Here is a 21,604-nt window from a genome sequence, read left to right on the forward strand (position 1 = left end):
TGAATGGAGAAAGATGAGGTACATATATACAGTGGAGTACTACTCGGCCATAAAAATATGAAATAATGCCATTTGCAGCAACATGGATGGACCTAGAGATTATCACACTAAGTAATATAATTCAAACAGACAGAGGCAAAGATATGATATCGCTTATATGTGGAATCTCAAAAATAGGAAAAAATAAACTGATTTAGAAAACAGAAACAGACTCACAGACATAAAAACAATCCTTTTTTTTCTTTGCTTTTAAAAAATTTTTGCAATGTTGTGTTGGTTTCTGCCATACAAAAAAAGGGTGTCAGTCACTCGGTCATGTCTGACTCTTTGCAACCCTACGGACTGCAGCCCACCAGGTTCCTCTGTCCATGGGATTCTCCAGGCAAGAATCCCGGAGTGGGTTGCCATTTCCTTCTCCAACACAGAAAGGGGAATCAGCCATAATGATACGTGCATCCCTTCCCTCTGGAATCCCCCTCCCCTCCCTGCATCCTGTCCTTCCAGGTCATCACAGAATGCCGGGCTGGGCTCCCTGTGCTACACAGCAACGTCTCACCAGCTGTCCACCCTAAGCCTGACAGTGTGTCTTTGCCGATGCCCCTTTCTCCATTCGTCCCACCCTCTCCCTCCCCTGCTGTGTCCACAGGTCTCTTCTCTGCAACTGTGCTTCCATTCCTTCCCTGTAAATAAGTTCGTCAATACCATTTTTCTAGATTCTATGTGTGTGTGTGTGTTAATATATTTGATTTTCTCTTTCTGATTTACTTCAAAACAGTCTTATGGTTACCAGAGCTTCTAGTACTTTCTCTCTCTCCTCCTCCATCTCTCCCTCCCTAGTCCTCTTGTCTCTGCTCCCAGCTCACCCACCTGTCGCCCCTCATGCTTGCCTAGACTCTTGCCTGTCATGAGTTCTCTCCAGTCTCTCTGATGACCCCCATGGAGCCCCACGCAGCCAAGCAAGCGCTCGGCGTCTTCCTGATTTCCAACACAAGACCCTGCTCCTGAGAGGCTCCAGGTCCCACTGCTCGTCAGTGGTGGAACCATAACTGGAACCCAGGTCTCTGAACTCCAAATGGGGGCAAACCTCATGAAAAAGGCCTTCAGATTTCTATTTGCATGAGGCCAGCTCTATCACACTGTCTCAGATGTCTTCCCCATATTCCTATTCATCTCCTTGATCAAACTAAGAATTTTTCACAGCATCAGTTAACTTTGACAAGTGATTGCTATGAACCAGACGCTGTCGGGGTTTCACATACATTATTCTTTTAATCCTCATTGTTCCTTGAAGCTCAGAAAGCTTAACAGACTTCTCCAAGTTCACCAAGTTGACAAATGGTTGAGTTGGAGTTCAAACCTAGGCTTTTTTAAGAAAATTTTTTTAATGTTTATTTTATTTATTTATTTGGCTGCGCCGGGCCTTTGTTGCAGGATTTTTTTGTTAAGTCACAGCATGAGGGATCTTTTAGCTGCAGCATGTAGGTTCTAGTTCCCTGACCAGGCATCAAACCCAGGCCCCCTGCACTGGGAGTGTGGAGTCTTAGCCACTGGACCACCAGTGTGTAATACATGTGTGCATGCTGTCTTATCTGACTCTTTGCGACCCCATGAACTATAGCTGGTCAGGCCCCTCTTGTCCATAGGATTCTCCAGGGAAGAATTCTGGAGTGGTTTGCCATTTCCTCCTCCAGGGGATCTTCCCGACCTAGGCATCAAACCCATGTCTCCTATGTTTCCTGCATTGCAGGCAGATTCCTTACCTGCTAAGCCATTGATGACTGAGGTTGCCTTATTTATTCCTCTAAATTGTTTGGTCCAGTGTAACCCACCCATCTCCTGTGTACCACTCCTGCCTTGCAGGTGGATTTTTTATCTCTGAGCCACCAGTGAAACCCCACTGGACCACCAGAGAAGTCCCCAAATCCAGACTTTTAACAACACACATGGCAACCACCTTCCCAGAGGAGATGCATCACCAGGAAAAGAGTCAAAGGGAAGGACAGACAGAGATCTTTTACCCAGCATCTTCACCCATCAAATATCTGGTCCTCAACCCTCTCCTTCTTAGAACAGGGACCCTGGGGGCTCTAGGACAGGGATCCTGAGTCCTGGGTTCTCTACTCACCGCCAGGCTCCTTCTTCAGCTCCCTCCTCTGCTCTCCTCTGGCTCCTGGGTGGAGCAAGCCTTAACCTCCAGTCTGCCCCCTGAGCCCCAGCCTAGCACCCTCTCTTCTCTTTCACATCCTCCCTCTAAAGCAAAAGCAGCCTCCAGCCCTCTCCCCACCCCAGGAGAGCAAGAATAGCTCATGGCTGGATAAAAGCTCTGAGTCCTGAGCCACAAGCATCATTTCACTTTAACTCATTGTGTCCGTTCTTTCCAACGACCCGCCTTCATCACTCTCTACAGCCCGCCCCGCAGCCCTCACACACGCAGCTCAGCTTCTTCTTGGGCATCTTCAGAGACAGACTTGCTTCCCAAGCCATCCTTAGAAGGCCCCTCCCAGCCAGCCCCCAGCCTTCGGATCACAGGGTTCGTTACCGAGCTCGCTGCAGCTCTCAACAACCAGACACTTGGTGGAGACGCATCTGTCCCCCGCGATGGCTGTAAAAGCAGCATGCTCACTTGGTAGTTGCTTCCTGCTGCTTTTTCCAAGGTAGGGCTTGAACTGGCAAAAGGGAGAAGAAATAATCTCCGCCTTATGTCTTAAGAAAATCCTTGCCCTAATAAAATCAGCAGTCCTGAAATATGCAGGAAGGGAGATGGAAGTTCCTCCATTCCTAATTAAGTTTCCATCTTGACTTGGGAGCTGAGCGGGATGGGGGATTGGAAAGGCATTAGGGCCCTAGCACTTGGAAGAAACAGTTTTACTTCATTATAAGACGTTAGCACGAGCGGTCCCTCTGCTTTCTGTTCAAGTGATGTGCATATTCCCTTGCACAAGCGTCTGAATTAGTCTGGACCTTTCTTTTAGGCCAAATGCCACTTCATTCTCCTTTTGATGACTGTGTGCTTAGTCGCTCAGTTCCATCCAACTCTTTGTGACCCCATGGACTGTAGTCTGCCAGGCTCCTCTGTCCATGAGGTTTTTCAGGCAAGAATACTGGAATGCATTGCCATTTCCTTCTCCAGGATATCTTCCCGACCCAGGGATTGAACCTGTGTCTCCTGTGTTTCCTGCATTGCAGGCAGATTCCTTACCTGCTGAGCCATTGATGACTGAGGTTGCCTTATTTATTCCTCTAAATTATTTGGTCCAGTGTAATCCACCCATCTCCTGTGTATCACTCCTGAGTCAGCCCCTATTAATCCTCCATGAGGGGAAGTAGTGTGGAGGGGGGGGCGGTCTGAGACTGGGGAAGGGGGCAAGTCGTTGAAGAAGCAGCAGCAAAGGAAGCTGAAGAAGCCTAGGGACTCTGACCCCATCAGAGCAGACAGGAAGAAGCATCTCCTGGCAGACAGCATCTCTGTCCTAAGGGTGCCGAGGCTAATGCAGTTTTCCTTTGAAGGATGTTTTACTGCTGCTAATGGACTGTTTCTTACTGAATCTTGTTTCCTGATACATTTAAAGAAACCATGAAGGAGGAGAGCTCTCACAACCCACAATTTACATTTCCTTCCTGGGGTGTTTGTTTTCTTCAGAGACACACTTTCCCGGGCACAAAAACCATATTCAGAAAAACAAATAGCATACATTAACACATATTATGTGGAATCTAGAAAAATGGTACAGATGATCTTATTTGTAAAGCAGAAATAGAGACACAGACGTAGAGAGCAAACGTATGGACAGCCAGGAGGTAACCGTGTGGAGGAGTAGGATGGCTTGGGAGACTGGGATTGACGTATGTATACTACTCATGCATGCGTGCATGCTAGGTCGCTTCAGTCGTGTCCGACTCTGTGCAACCCTGTGGGCTGTAGCCCACCAGGCTCCTCTGTCCATGGGTTTCCCAGGCAAGAATACTGGAGTGGGTTGCCATTTCCTTCTCCAGGGGATCTTCCTGACCCAGGAATTGAACCTGTGTCTTCTGCATTGACAGGCAAATTCTTTACCACTGAGCCACCAGGGAAGCCCTATATATGTATAAGTGAAAGAAAGAAAGTGAAGTCGCTTAGTCGTGTCTGACTCTTTGCGACCCCATGGACTGTAGCTTACCAGGCTCTTCAGTCCATGGGATTTTCCAGGCAAGAATACTGGAGTGGGTTGCCATTTCCTTCTCCAGGGGATCTTTCCAACCCAGAGATCGAAAGGGTCTCCTGCATTGTAGGCAGATGCTTTATCATCTGAGCTACCAGGAAAGCCCAATGTATGTATACATAGAGCTAATTCACTATACAGTCATGTATAACTATAGCACAAACTAACACAACATTTTAAAACAACTATACTCCAATAAAAATTCATGGGGAAAAAAACCACATTCAACCCTTACCTGTCCAAGGCACTGCTAGAGGCACTGATCTATCAGCAATTTAACTCTGTAAAACATTTTGCCCATATAGTCAGATAGGGGGAAAGACTGACCCGGTGTGCAGTGAACCATTTCCTTCTCATCCTAGACACATAACTGGACGACATTTCCCAGCTTCCCTTGCAATTATGTGGATACAGCCATTTGACTGGGTTTGGCCTGGTGGAATGTGGATAAAAAGGATGTGGGTCACTTACCAGGCTGGCCCATGAAACCACACAAACCTGAACACTCTCTCACCTTCCCCTGTTGACCAGATAAGGAGGATGCCAAGGACTGCAGGGTGGAGGGGTTGAGGGAGCCATAATGTAGAGGCTGGCTGAGTCCCTGAGTCACAACATGGAGAAGAGCTAAGCAGAACACCTGCGTGGCTGCTGAATGAGTAATTCATAAACTTCTATCGAGTTAAACTACTAGGTAAACGTTACCCCAGTTAGCCTACCCTAGCTAATGCAGGGCTTCCCTGGTGGCTCAGACAGTGAAGAGTCTGCCTGCAATGCAGGAGGTGTGGGTTTGATCCCTGGGTCGGAAAGATCCTCTGGAGAAGGAAATGGCACCCACTCCAGGATTCTTGCCTGGAGAATTCCATTGACAGAGGGGCCTGACGGGCTAATACATCCCCCATTCTAAAGATTATGGAATTGAATTGCAACTGAATTTCTGTGACCTGCTCACTGTCAGATGCTGTTCAGTGGCAGAGCTGGGATTCACAGGCAGATTTTCTGACTAACACCGGTGCTTTCACCCCATCCCACAGCTGCTCCATCATCGCTTCTGCTCCTGCTCTCAGAGAAACAACAAATCTGCTGAGACAAGAAATCATCTCCTACAGCTGCATTTACAGCTCATTGATGCTGTCCTAATTAGGGCCTTAATGAAGATGGCCCCTGTGGGGGTGGGAGGTGGGGGAAGACACTGGAAGCAGGGAGGTAATCAGAGCCTCGTCCTGGACATAATATGGGAAGAGATTCTGCAGAGTCACCTTTAAGGACCTTGCGGCAGCCTTAGCAACAGCAGGCACCAGGGTTAACCCAGAGGGTGGGTTGTGCTCAGTCCCTCATTCGTGTCCAACTCTTTGCAGCCCCATGGAGCTTGCCAGGCTCCTCTGTCCATGTGATTTTCCAGGCAAGGGTACTGGAGTGGGTTGCCATTTCCTTCTCCAGGCAATCTTCCCAATTTAGGGATCGAACCCACATCTCTTATGTCTCCTGCAATGGCAGGCAAGTTCTTTACCACTAGAACCACCTGGGATGCCCCAGAAGGTGGGTTAAGAGGGTCTTAAAAGGCTGCACTGTGCTCATTTTAGAAGCAGGTAGAGTGTGTGTGGTCCCCGGGAGGAACCCAAGGAAACCCCAAGCACGCACGGAAGAATCCCTGGAATGTAATGATACCTAGCCAGGACATCGGTACCTCTGCTCCTCTGTTCATAAATCCTTTGGTGGCTTACTTGTGGCTACAGCTTGAAGTCCAGCACCTTAACTGCACCCAAGGTCCCCCGAGACCTACCGGTTCTTACCTGTCCATCTCAGGCCCCCTCCTCAAGGACAACACAGGCAGAGCATGGAGAAGTACCTTATGCTCCAGCAATGTAGACGATCTTAACTATCATCCCACCCAGGTCTTTGCAAACTCTGTTTGCTCTGCATGGACCCCCCAGCCCCCCTTAAATCTCAGGCCAGCTGCCTTCTCTTTCTCCAGTCTGGGGGGATGCTCCTGTTTTGTGCTTCACAAGACGCTTTGCACACCCACATGTCAGATTGCAGTAGATGGCTGAATAAGCAGAATCCTGACGTAAATCCACTTGGCACAGTAGTAGGTAGAATAATGGCCCCTCCAATGGTCTCCACATCCTGATGCCTGTAACCAGTCACTAAGATACGTTACTTAGCACAGTAGAATTAAGGTGATCGATTCACCTTAAGACAAATAATCCTGGGGACTTCCCTGGTGTTCCAGTGGTTAAAAATCCACCTTCCAATGCAGGGGACACAAGTTTGATTCCTGGCCAGGGCACTAAGATCCCACATACTTCATGGCCAGAAAAACAAAACCTTAATCAGAAGCAACATGGTAACAAATTCAATAGAGACTTTTAAAATGGTACACATCAGAATAAAAAATCTTCAAAAAAAATCCCAGAAAGGAAATTCAGATAAGCAGAGACTTTCCAAACTGAGGGACCAAAGAAAAGAAAGAGATTGGTAGCAATGTTTCTTCAATAAATACATATCATTTATAGAGTCTGGAGCAAAGGTGTGCTTTAACAAAAGTGACTCAGTCATGTTTTTTATTTCAAAGGCTATGTTTTTCAATCCTGGTACACCCTGGAAACCAGTTATGGTCCTCATCCAACCATTCACCAGTCGTGTGACCGTGAACTGGTATATTAATCCCTGAGAGACTTACTTTCTGCCTTTTTAGGGTGTGGGCATAATGCTTCCTTGGTCAGGTTGTTTGGAGGATGACGAACAGCATTTGCACAGCCCGAGAGCGCAGCACTTAGTAGATGATCAATAAATGTCATCTCGGTTGAGGAGCATCTTCCAAGGTGAGGGGCTCCTTTTGCTCTCGGCTGGGAGGTGCTGACTCCATCATTACAGACCAGACTTAGTCCTGTGGGTCTAAGAACTAGGAGAACACACACCTGGGAGAACAGAACTCTTTCTAACACACCTGCCTCTGCCTTATTCCTCTTGGAGCAGCAGCCCCGGTGCTGGCCTGGTTGACGGAGGAAGTGTTCTGTTCCACCTAAAACTTGTGCCTGAAAAATTCACCCACACCATCATTCCACAGAGTCATCTTCTAAAGCCTGTACTAGAAATGTCTGTCTTTCAGCAGATGACTCCTCTATATTTAGAAATAATGAGCTAGTGAAAAAGGCTGGATTTCTTTAAAGTATTAAATTTAAAAATTCAAGCTACACCTGTGTATAAAGTATGATCCTAATTTTATAAACTGTGTATCTTCAGACACATAGACTCAAAGAAAAAAAGACAAGAAGGAAATAAGGAGAAATTTATAATTATTACCTGAAAGTGGTTGGATGATGTAGACTTTTTTGTTTGTTTTTCCTTTATGTGCTAGGGAAAAATTTACAACGAAAAATAAGACCTGAGTATTATTTATCCTTTTGTTTCTCTATGCATTCCTGTAGGAGAAGGCAGGATGGAGGATGTTTCTTTTCTTTTCTTTTTTATATACATTCTTTGTCTTCAATATTCTTTTCCGCTATGGCTTACCCCAGGAGTTTGGAATATAGTTCCCTGGGCTATATGGTAGCACTCTGTCGTCCATCCATCCTGAATGCGATAGTTTGCATCTGCTAACTACAAACGCCCAGTCCACCCCTCTTCCTGTTCCCCTCCCCCTTGGCAACCACAAGTCTGTTCTCTATGTCTGTGAGTCTGTTTCTATTTCATAGATAGGTTTATTTGTGTCATATTTTAGATTACACATATAAGTGTTATCATATGGTACTTGTCTCTCCCTTTCTAACTTACTGGAGTGGGTTGCCATTTCCTCCTCCAAGGGATCTTCCCTACCCAGGGATCGAACCTGCATGTCCTGCATTGGCAGGCGGGTTCTTTACCACTGAGCCACTGGGGAAGCCTTGTAAAAGCACTTTTAATACACTGTTTTCTTTTATTCCAGCTGTGGCTTCAGAGCTGATTTGCATTCCTAGTCTAGAAGTCATTTTTGATCACAAATATCAGGAGTGATGACAGAGTTGAAAGTCTTACTTATCAGAATAACAGTCCAAGAGAACCCCTGATTGACTCCAAAGTTTCCCCCTTTTAAACTTGGGATGTTTGTCTCTCTTCGTGCTGCCGGGGAAAGCACTGCCAAATGGAGTTTTTCCATATTTGACTCAAAGCGGGTGGAGGGTTGAAGTTGATCCTTGTTATAATGTTGGTACCAACAGCTGGCCAGGAATAAGCATTCACAGCCAGACTTTTGAATTCCAGCAACCAGGGGCCCATAAGAAAAAGACTCCTACAAACTCCCACCTCTCTCTCTCTGAGGCCTCTGGCCAAGAAAAGCAGGAACCTCTGGAGCCAAAAGGATCCAAGGATGGAGTGGAGAGAGACGAGAGTCCTGGCAAAGAACTCGACTGGGTGCACTTATTCCAAGCGTGTCTGAGACAGAGCCTCTCCATTGCTGGGCCGGCCAGGCCACTGCCGCCTCAGGCCGGGGCAAGCTGGACTTCAGAACGGTTGCCTGTTTCTACCACATTGCACTCTGTTGGTGACCAGCCAGCTGGTCTGTTTGCCCAAAGAGGCCCAACCCAACCACAGCCACCACCCCACGCAGAACTTGGCTGCTTCTTCAAGAATCTCCCTTCCTTGCCTTCTGGATAGAACAGATCCTAGACTGTTTTTATTTTTTCAACACCCCTGCCCTCCCTCCAGACATAAGCTGGATGTTTAGAAAAGCTCAACATGGCCAGGGGTCTGCTGTGTTGGCCATTGGTCCCCACTTGGAAAGTAGTTCTGATCAATATCGGTGGATCTGCTTCTGCTAAGGCTTTGGATAGAGCCCAGGACTCCTCAACCTCTCTCTGTGTGTGTGTGTGTGTGTGTGTGTGTGTGTGTGTGTGTGTGTGTGTGTGTGTGTGTGCGTGTGTTTCTCCCTGAGAGAACTTGGCTACAGGGAGTTCTACAGGGTGAGGTAGAAGACATGCCTTCCCTTTTTAAGGATTTTTCTTATTAGACTTTTAAGAAATCTTCCCCAATCCCAGAAAGTTCAAGGGAGAAAGTAAGTCTCATTTTGCTGTTGTTTACGCACTAAGTCCTGTCCAACTCATTGCAGCTTCATGGACTGAAGCACACCAGGTCCTCTGTTCTCCGTTATCTCCCAGAGTTTGCTCAGATTCGTGTCCATTGAGTTGATGATGCCGTCCAACCATCCCATCCTCTGTTGCCATTTTCTCAACCTTTCCCAGCATCAGGGTCTTTTCTAATGAGTCAGTTCCTCACATCAGGTGGCCAAAGTATTGGAGCTTCAGCTTCAGCATCAGTCCTTCCAATGAATATTCCAGCTTGATTTCCTTTAGGACTTTGCTCTCCTTGCAGTTCAGGGGACTTTCAAAAGTCTTCTCTAGCACCATAATTTGAAAGCATCAATTTTTGGGTGCTTTATGGACCAACTCTCACATCCATACGTGACTACTGGAAAAACCATAGTTTTGACTATAGGGACTTTTGTCAGCAAAGTGATATCTCTGTTTTTTACCATGCTGTCTGTATGTCATAGCTTTCCTTCCAAGGAACAGGTATCTTTTACTCTCATGGCTGCAGTCACCATCTGCAGTGATTCTGGAGCCCAAGAAAATTAAATCCGTCACTGCTTCCATTTTTTCCCCATCTATTTGGCATAAAGTCATGAGTCTTATAGCTGGGGGTCTTTACAGAGCTCTTCTCAGTCTCCTAAGGGCTGGGGTAAGATCTGAAAAAAAAAAAAAAACCACTCCTCTATGGAAAACAACCTGTCTGATTAAAGGTCTGTTGGGCAAAGTGTCCATGAGTAAAGACCCCCTCTTGGTCCCTCCAGACTGAACAGAAAGATGCACCAGAGCAGATTCACCACTGATGAATTGAGCCAGTGCCTGCTCCTCTAGAACTGAGTTCATCCCAGAAGCAAAGGTCCCAAGATTTGAGGACAGAGATTGGGAAACCTCAGGCACAGTGAGAAAGCCAGAGCTGCCCTGCAGGGAATGGACCAGGAGCAGCGGCAGCCACACAGAGGCCCCCTTCTGCTGGCTCTGTCACATGTGCCTGCCTGGCCAATCCCCAGGCTCAGCTATCAGTGTTTCACTACCTGCCACTGCCAGAGGTCACTGGGGACTGTTCAGCACCATGGGGGCTCCTGCAGCAGCTACTAGAGGCAAGACCAGCCCCTGCCCACCCCGCACCTTCCGTCACCCTGCAGGATCCACTGCCCTAGGACGTGCAGGTACAGCCTACACAGCCACATCCATCCTGCAGGTCCTCCATCACCCAAACTGGCTTTGCAGTGGCCATGCCTTTTGCCCTCAAGTCAATTCTTTTCTGCACCCTCAGTCCATCCCCCCTGTTCCCTAAGCCATGCTGGAGGATTCCCAGTGATGCAGTGATCCAGTCCAGCCGAGCAAGGCAGGCTCGGCAGGCAGCCAGTCGTCAGAGCAGCAGCGCTCCCAGGACCCAGCAACTGGTTACAGTTGGGGAAGATAAGCCATCATCAGGATGGCAGGACCCATGCTTACAGTGGGCTTCCTTGGTGGCTAAGATGGTAAAGAATCTGCCTGCAGTGCAGGAAACTTGGGTTCGATCTCTGGGTTGGGAAGATCCCCTGAAGAAGGGGATGGCTACCCACTCCAGTATTCTTGACTGGAGAATGCCATGGACAGAGGAGCCTGGCGGGCTGCAGTCCATGGGATCTCAAAGAGTCGGATGTGACTGAGTGACTAACACTTATGGCTTAGAGTGCAGAGCATCCATCCTGAGGCATCTTCACAGAATCCATGACACCTTCCCTGCACCGTCTACCCGTCAGTGATAAAAGACTCCAGCAGGCATTGAAGGCATCCCTCCATCAGGCTGGGGCTGGGGCTTTCGGAAGAAAGTGGTTCCCCAAATTATGATACTAGAGCTTCATGCAGAGTCCCCTTTTTTGCCACTGTCATTGTAACCCCTATTTCTAGATTTTCCCCTTTCCCACATGGATCAGAGGAAACTGGGGAAGTATAAATACATTTGACTTTACTCAGCCTTCAGCAAAACTCTCCTGCCCTGGACAGAAGCCCTAGGAGATTAAAAAGCCACAGGGAACCAATTGCTGAAGATGGTTACAATCGTGAGAACCACTGTGCACCCGTGGGAAGCCACCAGACACCATATCCAGCCTGCTCCCCGTGGGGCCATGGCTCCCCTGGCCACCCACAGCACAGGGACACATGGACATGAGAAGAAAGGGCTTCTGGGAAAGTAGCTTTGTCAAAGGCATTTTGAAAAGTTTGGCAAATGTGTGACATGATGCTAACTGAGATAAGCCAGACACAGAAAGACGAATACTGCATCATCTCATTTATATGCAGAATCTGCTGCTGTCAGGTCATCAGTCGTGTCCGACTCTCTGCGACCCCATGGACGGCAGCACGCCAGGCTTCCCCGTCCATCACCAACTCCCGGAGCCTGTTTAAACTCATGTCCATCGAGTCAGGGATGCCATCCAACCACTTCATCCTCCGTCATAGAAGGTTAGTTAGTTTTAGATGTCATGGGTTAGTTTTCTAAAACTAACTAAATTTATAGAGGGAGAGAGTAGAGTGGTGGCTTCCATGGGTCAGGAAAGGGGGACACAGGGAGAGGATGGTCAATGTGTGTAAAGATGCAAGATGAATGAGCTCTGGGGATCTCCTCTACAGTCTGTGTCTATGGCTAGTCATTCTGCATTTTAAAAATTTGGGGGGGGCATGTGGGATCTTAGTTCCTCCACGAGGGATTAAATTCAGTCCTAACTGCTGGACCACCAGTGAAGTACCAATAATTCTATATTTTGCACTTAAATTTTTCCTTAGAAGATAACACTTATGGTGTGTGTGCTAATAGTGATAATAATGGCCAAAGGAAACTTTAGAAGGTGATGGATATCTGTGCTCTTGATAGTAGGGACGGGTTCCCGGGTGACAATTGTCCCCAGAATCGTTAAACTGTGTGCATTAAATGTGTGCATATCAGTCACTCCTCAATGAAGTGGCTTTAAAAAAAATGTGGCCAAAAAAAATTTGGTGAAAAAGGAAAAGGACAATTTATTAAAAGGAAATCCTGAGAAACGCGGTTTGATTGACTATTTAATGGAAACCCTGGACAATAAATTAGGGGAAACCACCTGGCAGTTTCCAGCACTGTTAAGGCATTATTCCCAATAGTTGATCAACAGGTACTATCTTCAGGGTTCAGGAACAAAAATTAGAATGGGGGGAATTTTCAGTAACACCCCAAATCTTAAGTTATTGCTTGTTAGTGCCTCAGTCATGTTCGTTGCTCTTTGCGACCCCACGGACTGCAGCCCACCCGGTTCCTCTGTGCATGGAATTCTCCAGGCAAGATACTGGAGTGGGTTGCCATGCCTTTCTCTGAAGGAGCTTCCTGAGCCAGGGATGGAACCTGGGTCTCCTGTACTGCAGGCAGATTCTTTACCATCTGAGCCACCAGGGAAGCCCAAGTTATTCTTTAATTATTTCTAAAATTAATTATATTCTTTACTCATGGATATCTAAAACACTGCATGTGAAGAAATATTAATGATAGTCGCATTTGTGAAAACTATAGTCTGTAGCAGACATTCAAACGCTGGAAAACACCAGCAGGACACGCTGGTGGCCCAGTGTTGGAACTTCTCCTTCCAGTACAGCGAGTGCAGGTTTGATCCCTGACTGGGGAGCTAAGAGCCCGCATGCCTCTGGCCTAAACACGCAAATCAGAAGCAATATTGTAACAAATTCAATGAAGACTTTAAAAATGGTCCAATAAAAAAAAATGTTTAAAATAAACACCAGCAAACATCATGGTGTTTTATACTGTAACACTCAGATCTCCCAGAGACATTAATAGTTAACAGCACTAGTCAGAATCATACGTTGAAATCGCTCTTTTTAAAACGTGTTTTGCTTCCAAAATTTATTATTTCTTGGAACACCATTCATAAGATTTGTGGAAAGCATACAATGCACAAAATGTATTAATAAATTAATGAAATGTATTAGTTATCATTTTCTTTGCAACAATCACTCGCCATTAGAGACAGGCAGGTCACAGACACACACTTACAACATGGCTAAAGCTATAGCTTAGAAGATCAACTGGTTAATCATCACTGTTTTTCTTCTGGGTGTTCCTGCCCTAGTTTCCAAAACTATCACCCTTAACCTTGGACTCTGTGTCAGGATGTCCTGCACTCATGTTCCGTTGCATTTCAGTGGATTCCTCCAGATCAGTAACATCCCTATGTTACTTGCAAAGCTTTCATTCTTGAAGGAGAATAATAGAGTTTTTCTTGTTTTCCTAACTTCTCTGACTTTCCTTGAAATTTGGAAAAACACAGAAATTTCCCAAGCAATTCTTTCAAGTAAAGAATTCTCACATGTAGCTCAAAATGAGCTGCAGGTCTGGTGGGGATGGGCCATCAGCAGGGCCCCTGGAAGGGAAGTAGGTAGCTTGATGGGGTGGGGGAGAAACTGGGACTTGGGGCTGCAGTCCAACCTCAGGACAAATCACCTGTGAAAACAGGAACCCATAAGCCTGTCTTCTTCAATTTAGCCTTGGCTAGAAAACATATTGGCTTTCCTGGTGGCTCAGTGGTAAAGAATCTGCCTGCCAATGCCGGAGACCCAGGTTTGATCCCTGGATCAGGAAGATCCCCTGAGAAGGAAATGGCAACCAACTCCAGTATTCTTGCCTGGAGAATCCCATGGACAGAGGAGCCTGGTGGGCTATAGTCCATGGGGCCACATAGTGTCAGACACAACTTAGCGACTAAACAACAATAGAAAACACATTGGAAACAGCAGCCCTCAGCCTCATTTAAATCATGAAGAAGACTGACAAGGTACTTGGAAAAGACAAGTCCTAACTTAACTGTGATGACTTGTCAAAGAAAGAAGGAAAGTATTAGGGAAATACTGACAGAACAGTTTATATCAATTAAAATGAAAACTACACCTATTTCTTCCTTGTCATAAATCTGAGTTTCTGCCTAAGGCTCTTTGTTTGGAAGGCCAAACAACTTTCTGGTAATATTGAAAGATTTGATTTTTATAGTTTCAAGGACAGTAGACTTGAAATCCTGACACAGGTTTGCTCTTTGAAACTACACTTGTCAAAATGTTTGTGGGGGGGGAAAACCTTGTTTGTTAAAATTATAACAACTTAAAGTCATGAGAAGTTAATTTATTCACCAGTTCTAGTGATAATTTTTCACCAGAACATTACTCAGTTCAGTTCATTTTGGTTCAATTGCTCAGTTGTATCTGACTCTTCGTGACCCCATGGACTGCATTCCGCCAGGCCTCCCTGTCCATCACCGACTCCCGGAGCTTACTCAAACTCATGTCCATTGAGTCGGTGATGCCATCCAACCATCTCATCCTCTGTCGTTCCCTTCTCATCCTGCCTTCAATCTTTGCCAGGATGTTACTGGCCTAACTCTATTCCACTTAATCTTTATAAAAGGACTTTATGGGGCTTCCCTGGTGGTCTGGTGGTTAAGAATCTGCCTTGCAATGCAGGGAACACTGGTTCAATCCCTGGGTCTGGGAGGATCCCACATGTCACAGGGCAATGAAGCCTGTACACCACAGCTACTGAGCCTGCCCTCCCGACCACGAACCACAACAAGAAAAGCCACTGCAATCAGAGGCCTACACACAGCAATTAGAGAGTAGCCCCTGCTTCCACAGCTAGAGAAAGCCCCCGGGCAGCAGGAGGACCCAACACACCAAAGATAAAAGTGTTTTTTTAAAGAAAAGGACTTTACAAATTTCATTAAAATTAGGAAATTAGCTGACAGCACATCTCCTATTGTAAAAATGGGTTGCAAGGAAAATAAAGGGACTGCTGGGGAAATTAACTCTGGAACTGCTAGAATCTCAGTTTGTTATGACCCAGCCCTCAGCCCTTTATCTCCAGTTTTGAACGGATGAGGAAGGTGCTTGTCCTAAAGACCAATGGGATGCTCGAGGCTGCTGTGGATGGCACCCGGGGCCTGGAGAAAAGAGTCCACCAGGCCCGGACACCCGACCAGTCTCAGGTCCATCTCTCTTTGGAAAAGTGTCAGAATCCAAGAGCAGCAGGAGGTGCAAACGAGAGAGGCCGGCCCTGTCGCTTTAATCTCCTTTACTCTGGGGCAGATACTCAGTCAGTCACGAAATATAAAGACCATTTATTCTGAAGAATGTCCCTCGGCTTGGGTTTAAGTGATATTCCCTCAAGATTATAGAATCAGGCTCTGTGTTTTGGGAAGAAGACCAAGGCCCTGATACTGGAAAAGACTGAGGGCAGGAGAAGAAGGGGTCAACAGAGAATGAAATGTTTGGATGGCACCATTAGCTCAATGGACATGAGTTTGAGCAAACTCCGGGAGTTAGTGAAGGACAGGGAAGCTTGGCTTAAAAGGCACATAACTTTAGAGGCTGAATTCCATGGACTGTATAGTCCATGGGGTTGCAAAGAGTTGGACACGACTGAGCGACTTTCACTTTCACTTTTTCCCCTTTCACAGTGGAAATCACTATCCATTCAAAAACTGGTCCTCACTCTTTATAGCTGCACGCCACTGGGTGGACCACTCTCTGATGTGTGCGTATATGGGTTTTTTTCCCAACATTTTGTGATTTCAATTAACACTGCAAGGAATTACTTTGTATGTAAATATTTTCTTGTTTCTGGAGCTATGAATTTCTAGAGGTGGAATTAGTGGCACAAATAGAAAATACACATATAATATTTTTAGATAATGCCAAACATCCCCCTAAAAGCGTTGTACCAGATTTCATCCCTACCTTAAAAGCATGAGATTGCCTGCTTCTCCAGTCCTGCTAACCAGAATGTGCCATTATACTTTAAATTTTTCACCATTAAGTGAAAAATGATTTCAGTACAGTTTTAACTTGCATTGCCCTACGAGTGAGGTTAAACAGTTTTTCTTTTAAGAATATTGTGACTTTTGCCCATTTTTCTATTGGGCACATGCTTTAAAAAAAAAAAAAAAGCTTGGCTATGAATTGCATTTTCCTTTCAAAGTGCTGGGAAGAAGCTAGAAGTTATATACTTGCTTGACATTTATCCTCTTCATATTTCTCATCGTAAAATCTCTAATTGCAGTAACATTTTAGTCCTTGATATGGGTATGGTCACTGAAAACATTTTATCAAGCTGTACATGTATGACTTGTACATTTCTAAAAAGTTACTTGAAAAACCCTGAGCTGATTTAATTCTGTGCTAAATTATCAGTGTCTCGTCTGCCTGACGCTTAAAGGAAGGCTGATGATTCCCAGAATCACACCCAAGTAACCCTGATGTGAAAAGATGAAAGGATGTCCTCGAAAGGCAAACCCAGCAACACAGCACACACAGCGAGTTCTACTTCCTCTCCCACCCCGACCCCCACTCCTATCAGCTTCTAAGACCTCTTGGAAGCTGACACCCTTAGATGGACCCGCCTAACTCACCACCTATAGGAAAGGATTTATCCAATGGGCAGCAGGAAGGACCCCCTGGTCTTAGTTATTTGCCTACAATCCCTTCTGTGTCCCAATAAGTGATGCCCCTCTGTTTCAAGCCTCATTTTCTCCATAATTTTCAGGGATAGTAGCACAAAGCAGATAATCAAGCCTATTAAATGTGATAAGCTCCTTAGAGAAAGACCCTTAAGGGCTTGTATTTTTTTCCACTAATTTCACGCACTGAGCGGAGTGGGACTGGCTAGTTATATGTGTCTCCTCATACCCTCAGCCCCTGTTGGAGAGACGGGATAATCCAAAGAAACCTGCTGTGGGGTGTGGGGCTGGCTGGCTGAAGGGCTTTTTTTAAAAAAAAATTATTGGTCAATTTGCACCTTTCAGGATAGTCCTAGCTAAAGTTACAGTAAACACACACATACACACACACACACACACTTTCTCTCCCCTTTCTCTGTTTTGAGCAGCATCGGGAACTGTGGCAAGAACCCAGGCTCTCTGAGCATCACTGGACCTTAGTCTGACCCCCAGTTTCGGACAGTGTACTGGATGGTCCACACTTGCGCGGTGCAGGCCTGGAGAACAAGCGTGTAGCCACCCCAGACGTCCTTCTTCATCTCCAGACATCGCTTGGTGACTCTGTTGATAACAGCTCTTCCCTGGATGGAAGAAGAAAGAGCAAAGTTACTAACATGCCCTGGGAGAACATCCCTTCACCTGCTCCCAATCTGCCTGCCGTGGTCCGGTACAAGTTCAAGGGCCCCCTCCGTCCTCGGCAAGTCATCCAGAGGAGACAGGAAGCCAAGCGCAGTTAGATCACCCAGAACCTTCTCTCCTCCCCCCACAGCGAGTTAACCCCAGAGCCGGGAGTGAACGGTGCTGGGCTGGTTCCTCTGTTCTCCTCCACCCCTGCTGAGCTGGAAGCCTCAGGTCAGCATGGCTGGCAAGTCAGCCTGCAGCCTGGAGAAGCGTGGTCTTCTATTTGGTCTCCTGTCTACATCTTCACCACTGAGCTCATGAAACTCATCCAGACCCTCCCTCCCACCACCAAGGCTCTCTGGTGGGACAGGAGCAAAAGCCCCTTTCAAGAATCTCAGCCTATTTTCTCCACCTGCTTTCTCTGAGGGGCAGTTCCTGCCCCCTTGTTGTGGGGGCTTCACCAAGGTTTACTGCTGGAAACACTGAGGGCTTTAAAGTCAAAGAGTCTGGGTTGAATGCTTGCTCCGTTAATGGAGAGAGACATGTGGACAGATGACCATATCAGGGTTAATACTTACTGAGTTCTGTGCAAGACGTGCAACAGATCTTAGCTCATCTCTGCCTTTTCCCGTCCTCATAGGGCTGAGGGAGGGACAGCATCCTACTCTGTGCCCCCTTGTGCCACCTTCATCACCCCCGACCTCTTTGCTCCTTACCTGCTCACGTAGACACTGAGGGTCACGCCATCTGTCCTGGCCCTGTCCCCCTCTCCTAGCTCTCCACTCCCCACACCGCTCTCCACTGCTTTGCCGGAGTCTGCCTCAGTGCCCAGGTGAAACGGTTCCCTATATCCTCAGAGTTCACAGCATCCAGGCAGATGTCTGGTGAGAAGCTCACTGCTCCCCATCCATGACCTACTCCTCCCCCCATGTTTCCCTGACACCAAGCAGAGCTGCTGCTGTTTAGTCGCTCAGTCGTGTCTGACTCTTTGCAACCCTATGGACTATAGCCCGCTAGGCTCCTCTGTCCATAGGATTCTCCAGGCGAGAATACTGGAGTGGGTTGCTGCTCTCTACAATGCGAAGAGCTGACTCATTGGAAAAGACCCTGATGCTGGGAAAGATTGAGGGCAGGAGAAGGGAATGACAGAGGATAAGATGGTTGGATGGCCATCACCGACTCAATGGACATGGGTTTGGGTGGACTCCGGGAGTTGGTGATGGACAGGGAGGCCTGGCATGCTGCGTTCAAGGGGTCGCAAAGAGTCGAACACGACTGAGCGACTGAAGTGAACTGAACTGTCCAAATCTCTGCTCCCTCTCTGACCTCCGCACCCCTGCCTCTCATCTCTTCCAACCACAGACTGCCCCCATGACCCTGCTCCCGCAGTCTCATCTGACTCCTCCCTTGCCACCTGGGTCCCCCTCTGCCAGCCACCTCCACACCTCCCTGGGTATATCCATCCAGCATCGGTCATTCAGGGCTGCCCTCCCGTTCTTCAGCTGCCCCCATCACTCCCATTGCTCCATTCTCTGGGCCCCATTCCTGGACCGCAGAGTGCTCCTGGAGAGGGTCCATTAACTGAGTAGCCTGGCCCCAGAAGTGCCTGGAGCAGCCTGGCCTCAGAGCTTGGCTGCCTCCTGCGGGCTGCTCGTCCAGGCCTCCCCAGTACGCTTTTACCCCTCAACAACCTTCACTAAATGCCTTTATTTGTTCCTTTGTCAAAAGACCTTGCTCCCAGTCAATCTAGCCCCCTCCAAGTGCCACGGGCACTCTCAGGGTGGTCTCAGAGGACTGCCCTGTCTCTGCTCTGCTGTCAGCCTCCCTGTGCTCAGAGCCCAGCCACCCCCGATGCTGAAGAAACACCCTTCATGTCTAACATCCTCTCCTATTTCTCCCTCTTGGCAGATTCCTTTCCTACGGACTTTAAATAGATCCAAATGTTCTAATATTCGAGAAGGGAAAAAAAAACCCTAACTCTACCATCTTTTTCAACCAACATTCAGTATGTTTCTCCCTTTAAGCATCAAACGTCCCAAGCAGTGAGGCAAAAACAATGGATACGATTCTGTGTTTGGATCCTGGATATGCTGTGTGACCTGGGGGATGTTGTTTGACTTCTTTGTGCTTTAGTTACTTCACAGATAAAGTTGAGCTAATGGTGATACATCTCTTGTAAGATTTGGGTAAGGATTAAATTAGGTAGTGTTTATTCCAATGTTTGGTACTTAAATATATACTCAATAAATCTTGGTTATTACAATGTATAGGCTTCCCTGGAGGCTCAGTGTGTAAGAAACCATCTGCCAATGCAAGAGGTGTGGATTTCAACTCTGGATTGGGAAGATCCCTTAGAGAAGGAAATGGCAACCCACTCCGGTATTCTTGCCTGGAAAATCCCAAGGACAGAGGAGCCTGGTGGGCTACAGTCCATGGGGGTCTCAAAAGAGTTGGACAAGATTTGGTGACCAAACAACAGCAAAAATCACCCTGATACAGATCATTATCTCTAATGAAGTCAGAAAAAAAAAAGTCTGCAACAAAATACTCGAAAAACTGTGCACCTTCAGCTCAGTTCAGTTGCTCAGTCGTGTCCGACTGTTTGTGACCCCATGGACTGCAGCACACCAGGCTTCCCTGTCCAGCACCAACTTCCAGAGCGTGCTCAAACTCATGTCAGTCAAATCGATGATGCCATCCATCCATCTCATCCTCCGTTTTCCCCTTCTCCTCCTGCCTTCAATCTTTCAAAGCATCAGGGTCTTTTCCAATAAGTCAGTTCTTCACATCAGGTGGCCAAAGTATTGGAGCTTCAGCTTCAGCATCATTCAGAATTGATTTCCTTTAGGATGGACTGGTTGGATCTCCTTGCAGTCCAAGGGACTCTCAAGAATCTTCTCCAACACCACAGTTCAAAAGAATCAATTGTTTGGTGCTCAGCTTTCTTTATGGTCCAACTCTCACATCCATACATGACTACTGGAAAAAACGTAGCTTTGATTATATGGACCTTTGTCAACAAAGGAATGTCTCTGCTTTAGGTACATATGTATGTTTTTCTGGAGACAATCCATAGCATTCCTCAAGGGGTTATTAGCTTTAAGACTTATTGTCAGATAAGCCCATGTCTCTTAAAATGTGAACCTAACCTAACCCAGCACCAAGATGCTCAAAGATACTCTCACAGACAAAACATTACCTACCCTTCTCCCTCAGGACATCCCATTCCTGCCAATGTGGCTTAAGATCATAGCCTCAGCACATAGTAAATTCACATGTAGATTGTGGTCAGCCACATCCCTCATGCCATTGTCATGTGACTTCTGCTGGATTCCCTCTACCCTGTTCTTAGTCAGCTGATGATTATGTTAAATCAGAGCTTTTACATCAACTCCTGTTGATTTTCAGCCCAATGCTCCATACTCTCTGATGATCACAAAAGCTAATATAGCTGAACACTTTATATGAGCCACACACCATAATTGCTTTACACACATTATCTCATTAAGTCATCTCCACAGGTTTGTAAAGTAGAAATTATCATCAAAATGAAGAAACTGAGTCTCAAAACAGGATAGGAGAATAGCTAAAGAAGACCGAATTAGGATTAGAAGGCAAAATCTGAATTAAGTTACAATAGATTCTAATATTTTTTACCTTGGCCACCCCACTTGGGTCAACACACTCAGTATTTTATGCCCAGTGTTTCATGCTCAGACTAGAAAATTTTCTAGGCTTTTCCCTACACACTGCCACAAAATTAATCTTTCAAAAACACTACCAGATCAAATCTGAACTTCTCAGACTATATCGTTGTTCGTTCTTGTTGCGACTGTACAGAATGAAGTACGTCAGGCTCCTCTGTCCTCCACGATCTCCCAGAGTTTGCTCAAATTCATGCTCACTGAGTCAGTGATGTTATCTAACCATCACATCCTCTGCTGCCGTCCTCTCTTAACCTCAATCTTTCCCAGCATCAGGGTCTTTCCCAATGAGTCAGCTGTTTGTTTACATCAAGTGGCCAAAGTATTGAAGCTTCAGCTTCAGCATCAGTCTTTCCAGTGAATATTCAGGGTTGATTTCCTTTAGGGTTGACTGGTTTGATCTCCTTGCAATCCAAGAGACTTTCAGGAGTCTTCTCCAGCATCACAATTCAAAAGTATCTATTCTTCAGCGCTCAACCTTCTTTATGGTCCAACTCTTAGACTATATGTTA

General features: G+C 46.5%; 1 protein-coding gene across 3 annotated transcripts in view; it reads right to left on the bottom strand.

The window, feature by feature from the left end:
- Positions 1–13,100: 13,100 nt before the first annotated feature.
- GALNT8 (polypeptide N-acetylgalactosaminyltransferase 8) overlaps positions 13,101–21,604 on the bottom strand; it is a 44,930-nt gene continuing 36,426 nt past the window's right edge. For all 3 annotated transcript variants that reach the window (XM_055394697.2, XM_055394698.2, XM_055394696.2), the window contains one exon: positions 13,101–17,348. In XM_055394697.2, coding sequence (XP_055250672.2) covers positions 17,205–17,348 — 144 coding nt within the window. In that variant the 3' untranslated portion in view covers positions 13,101–17,204. The remainder of the gene's footprint in view (positions 17,349–21,604) is intronic.

This window comes from Moschus berezovskii, chromosome 6 (assembly GCF_049115385.1).
Source record: "Moschus berezovskii isolate FMDL1 chromosome 6, NW_MosBer_1.0, whole genome shotgun sequence".
NCBI lineage: Eukaryota > Metazoa > Chordata > Mammalia > Artiodactyla > Moschidae > Moschus > Moschus berezovskii.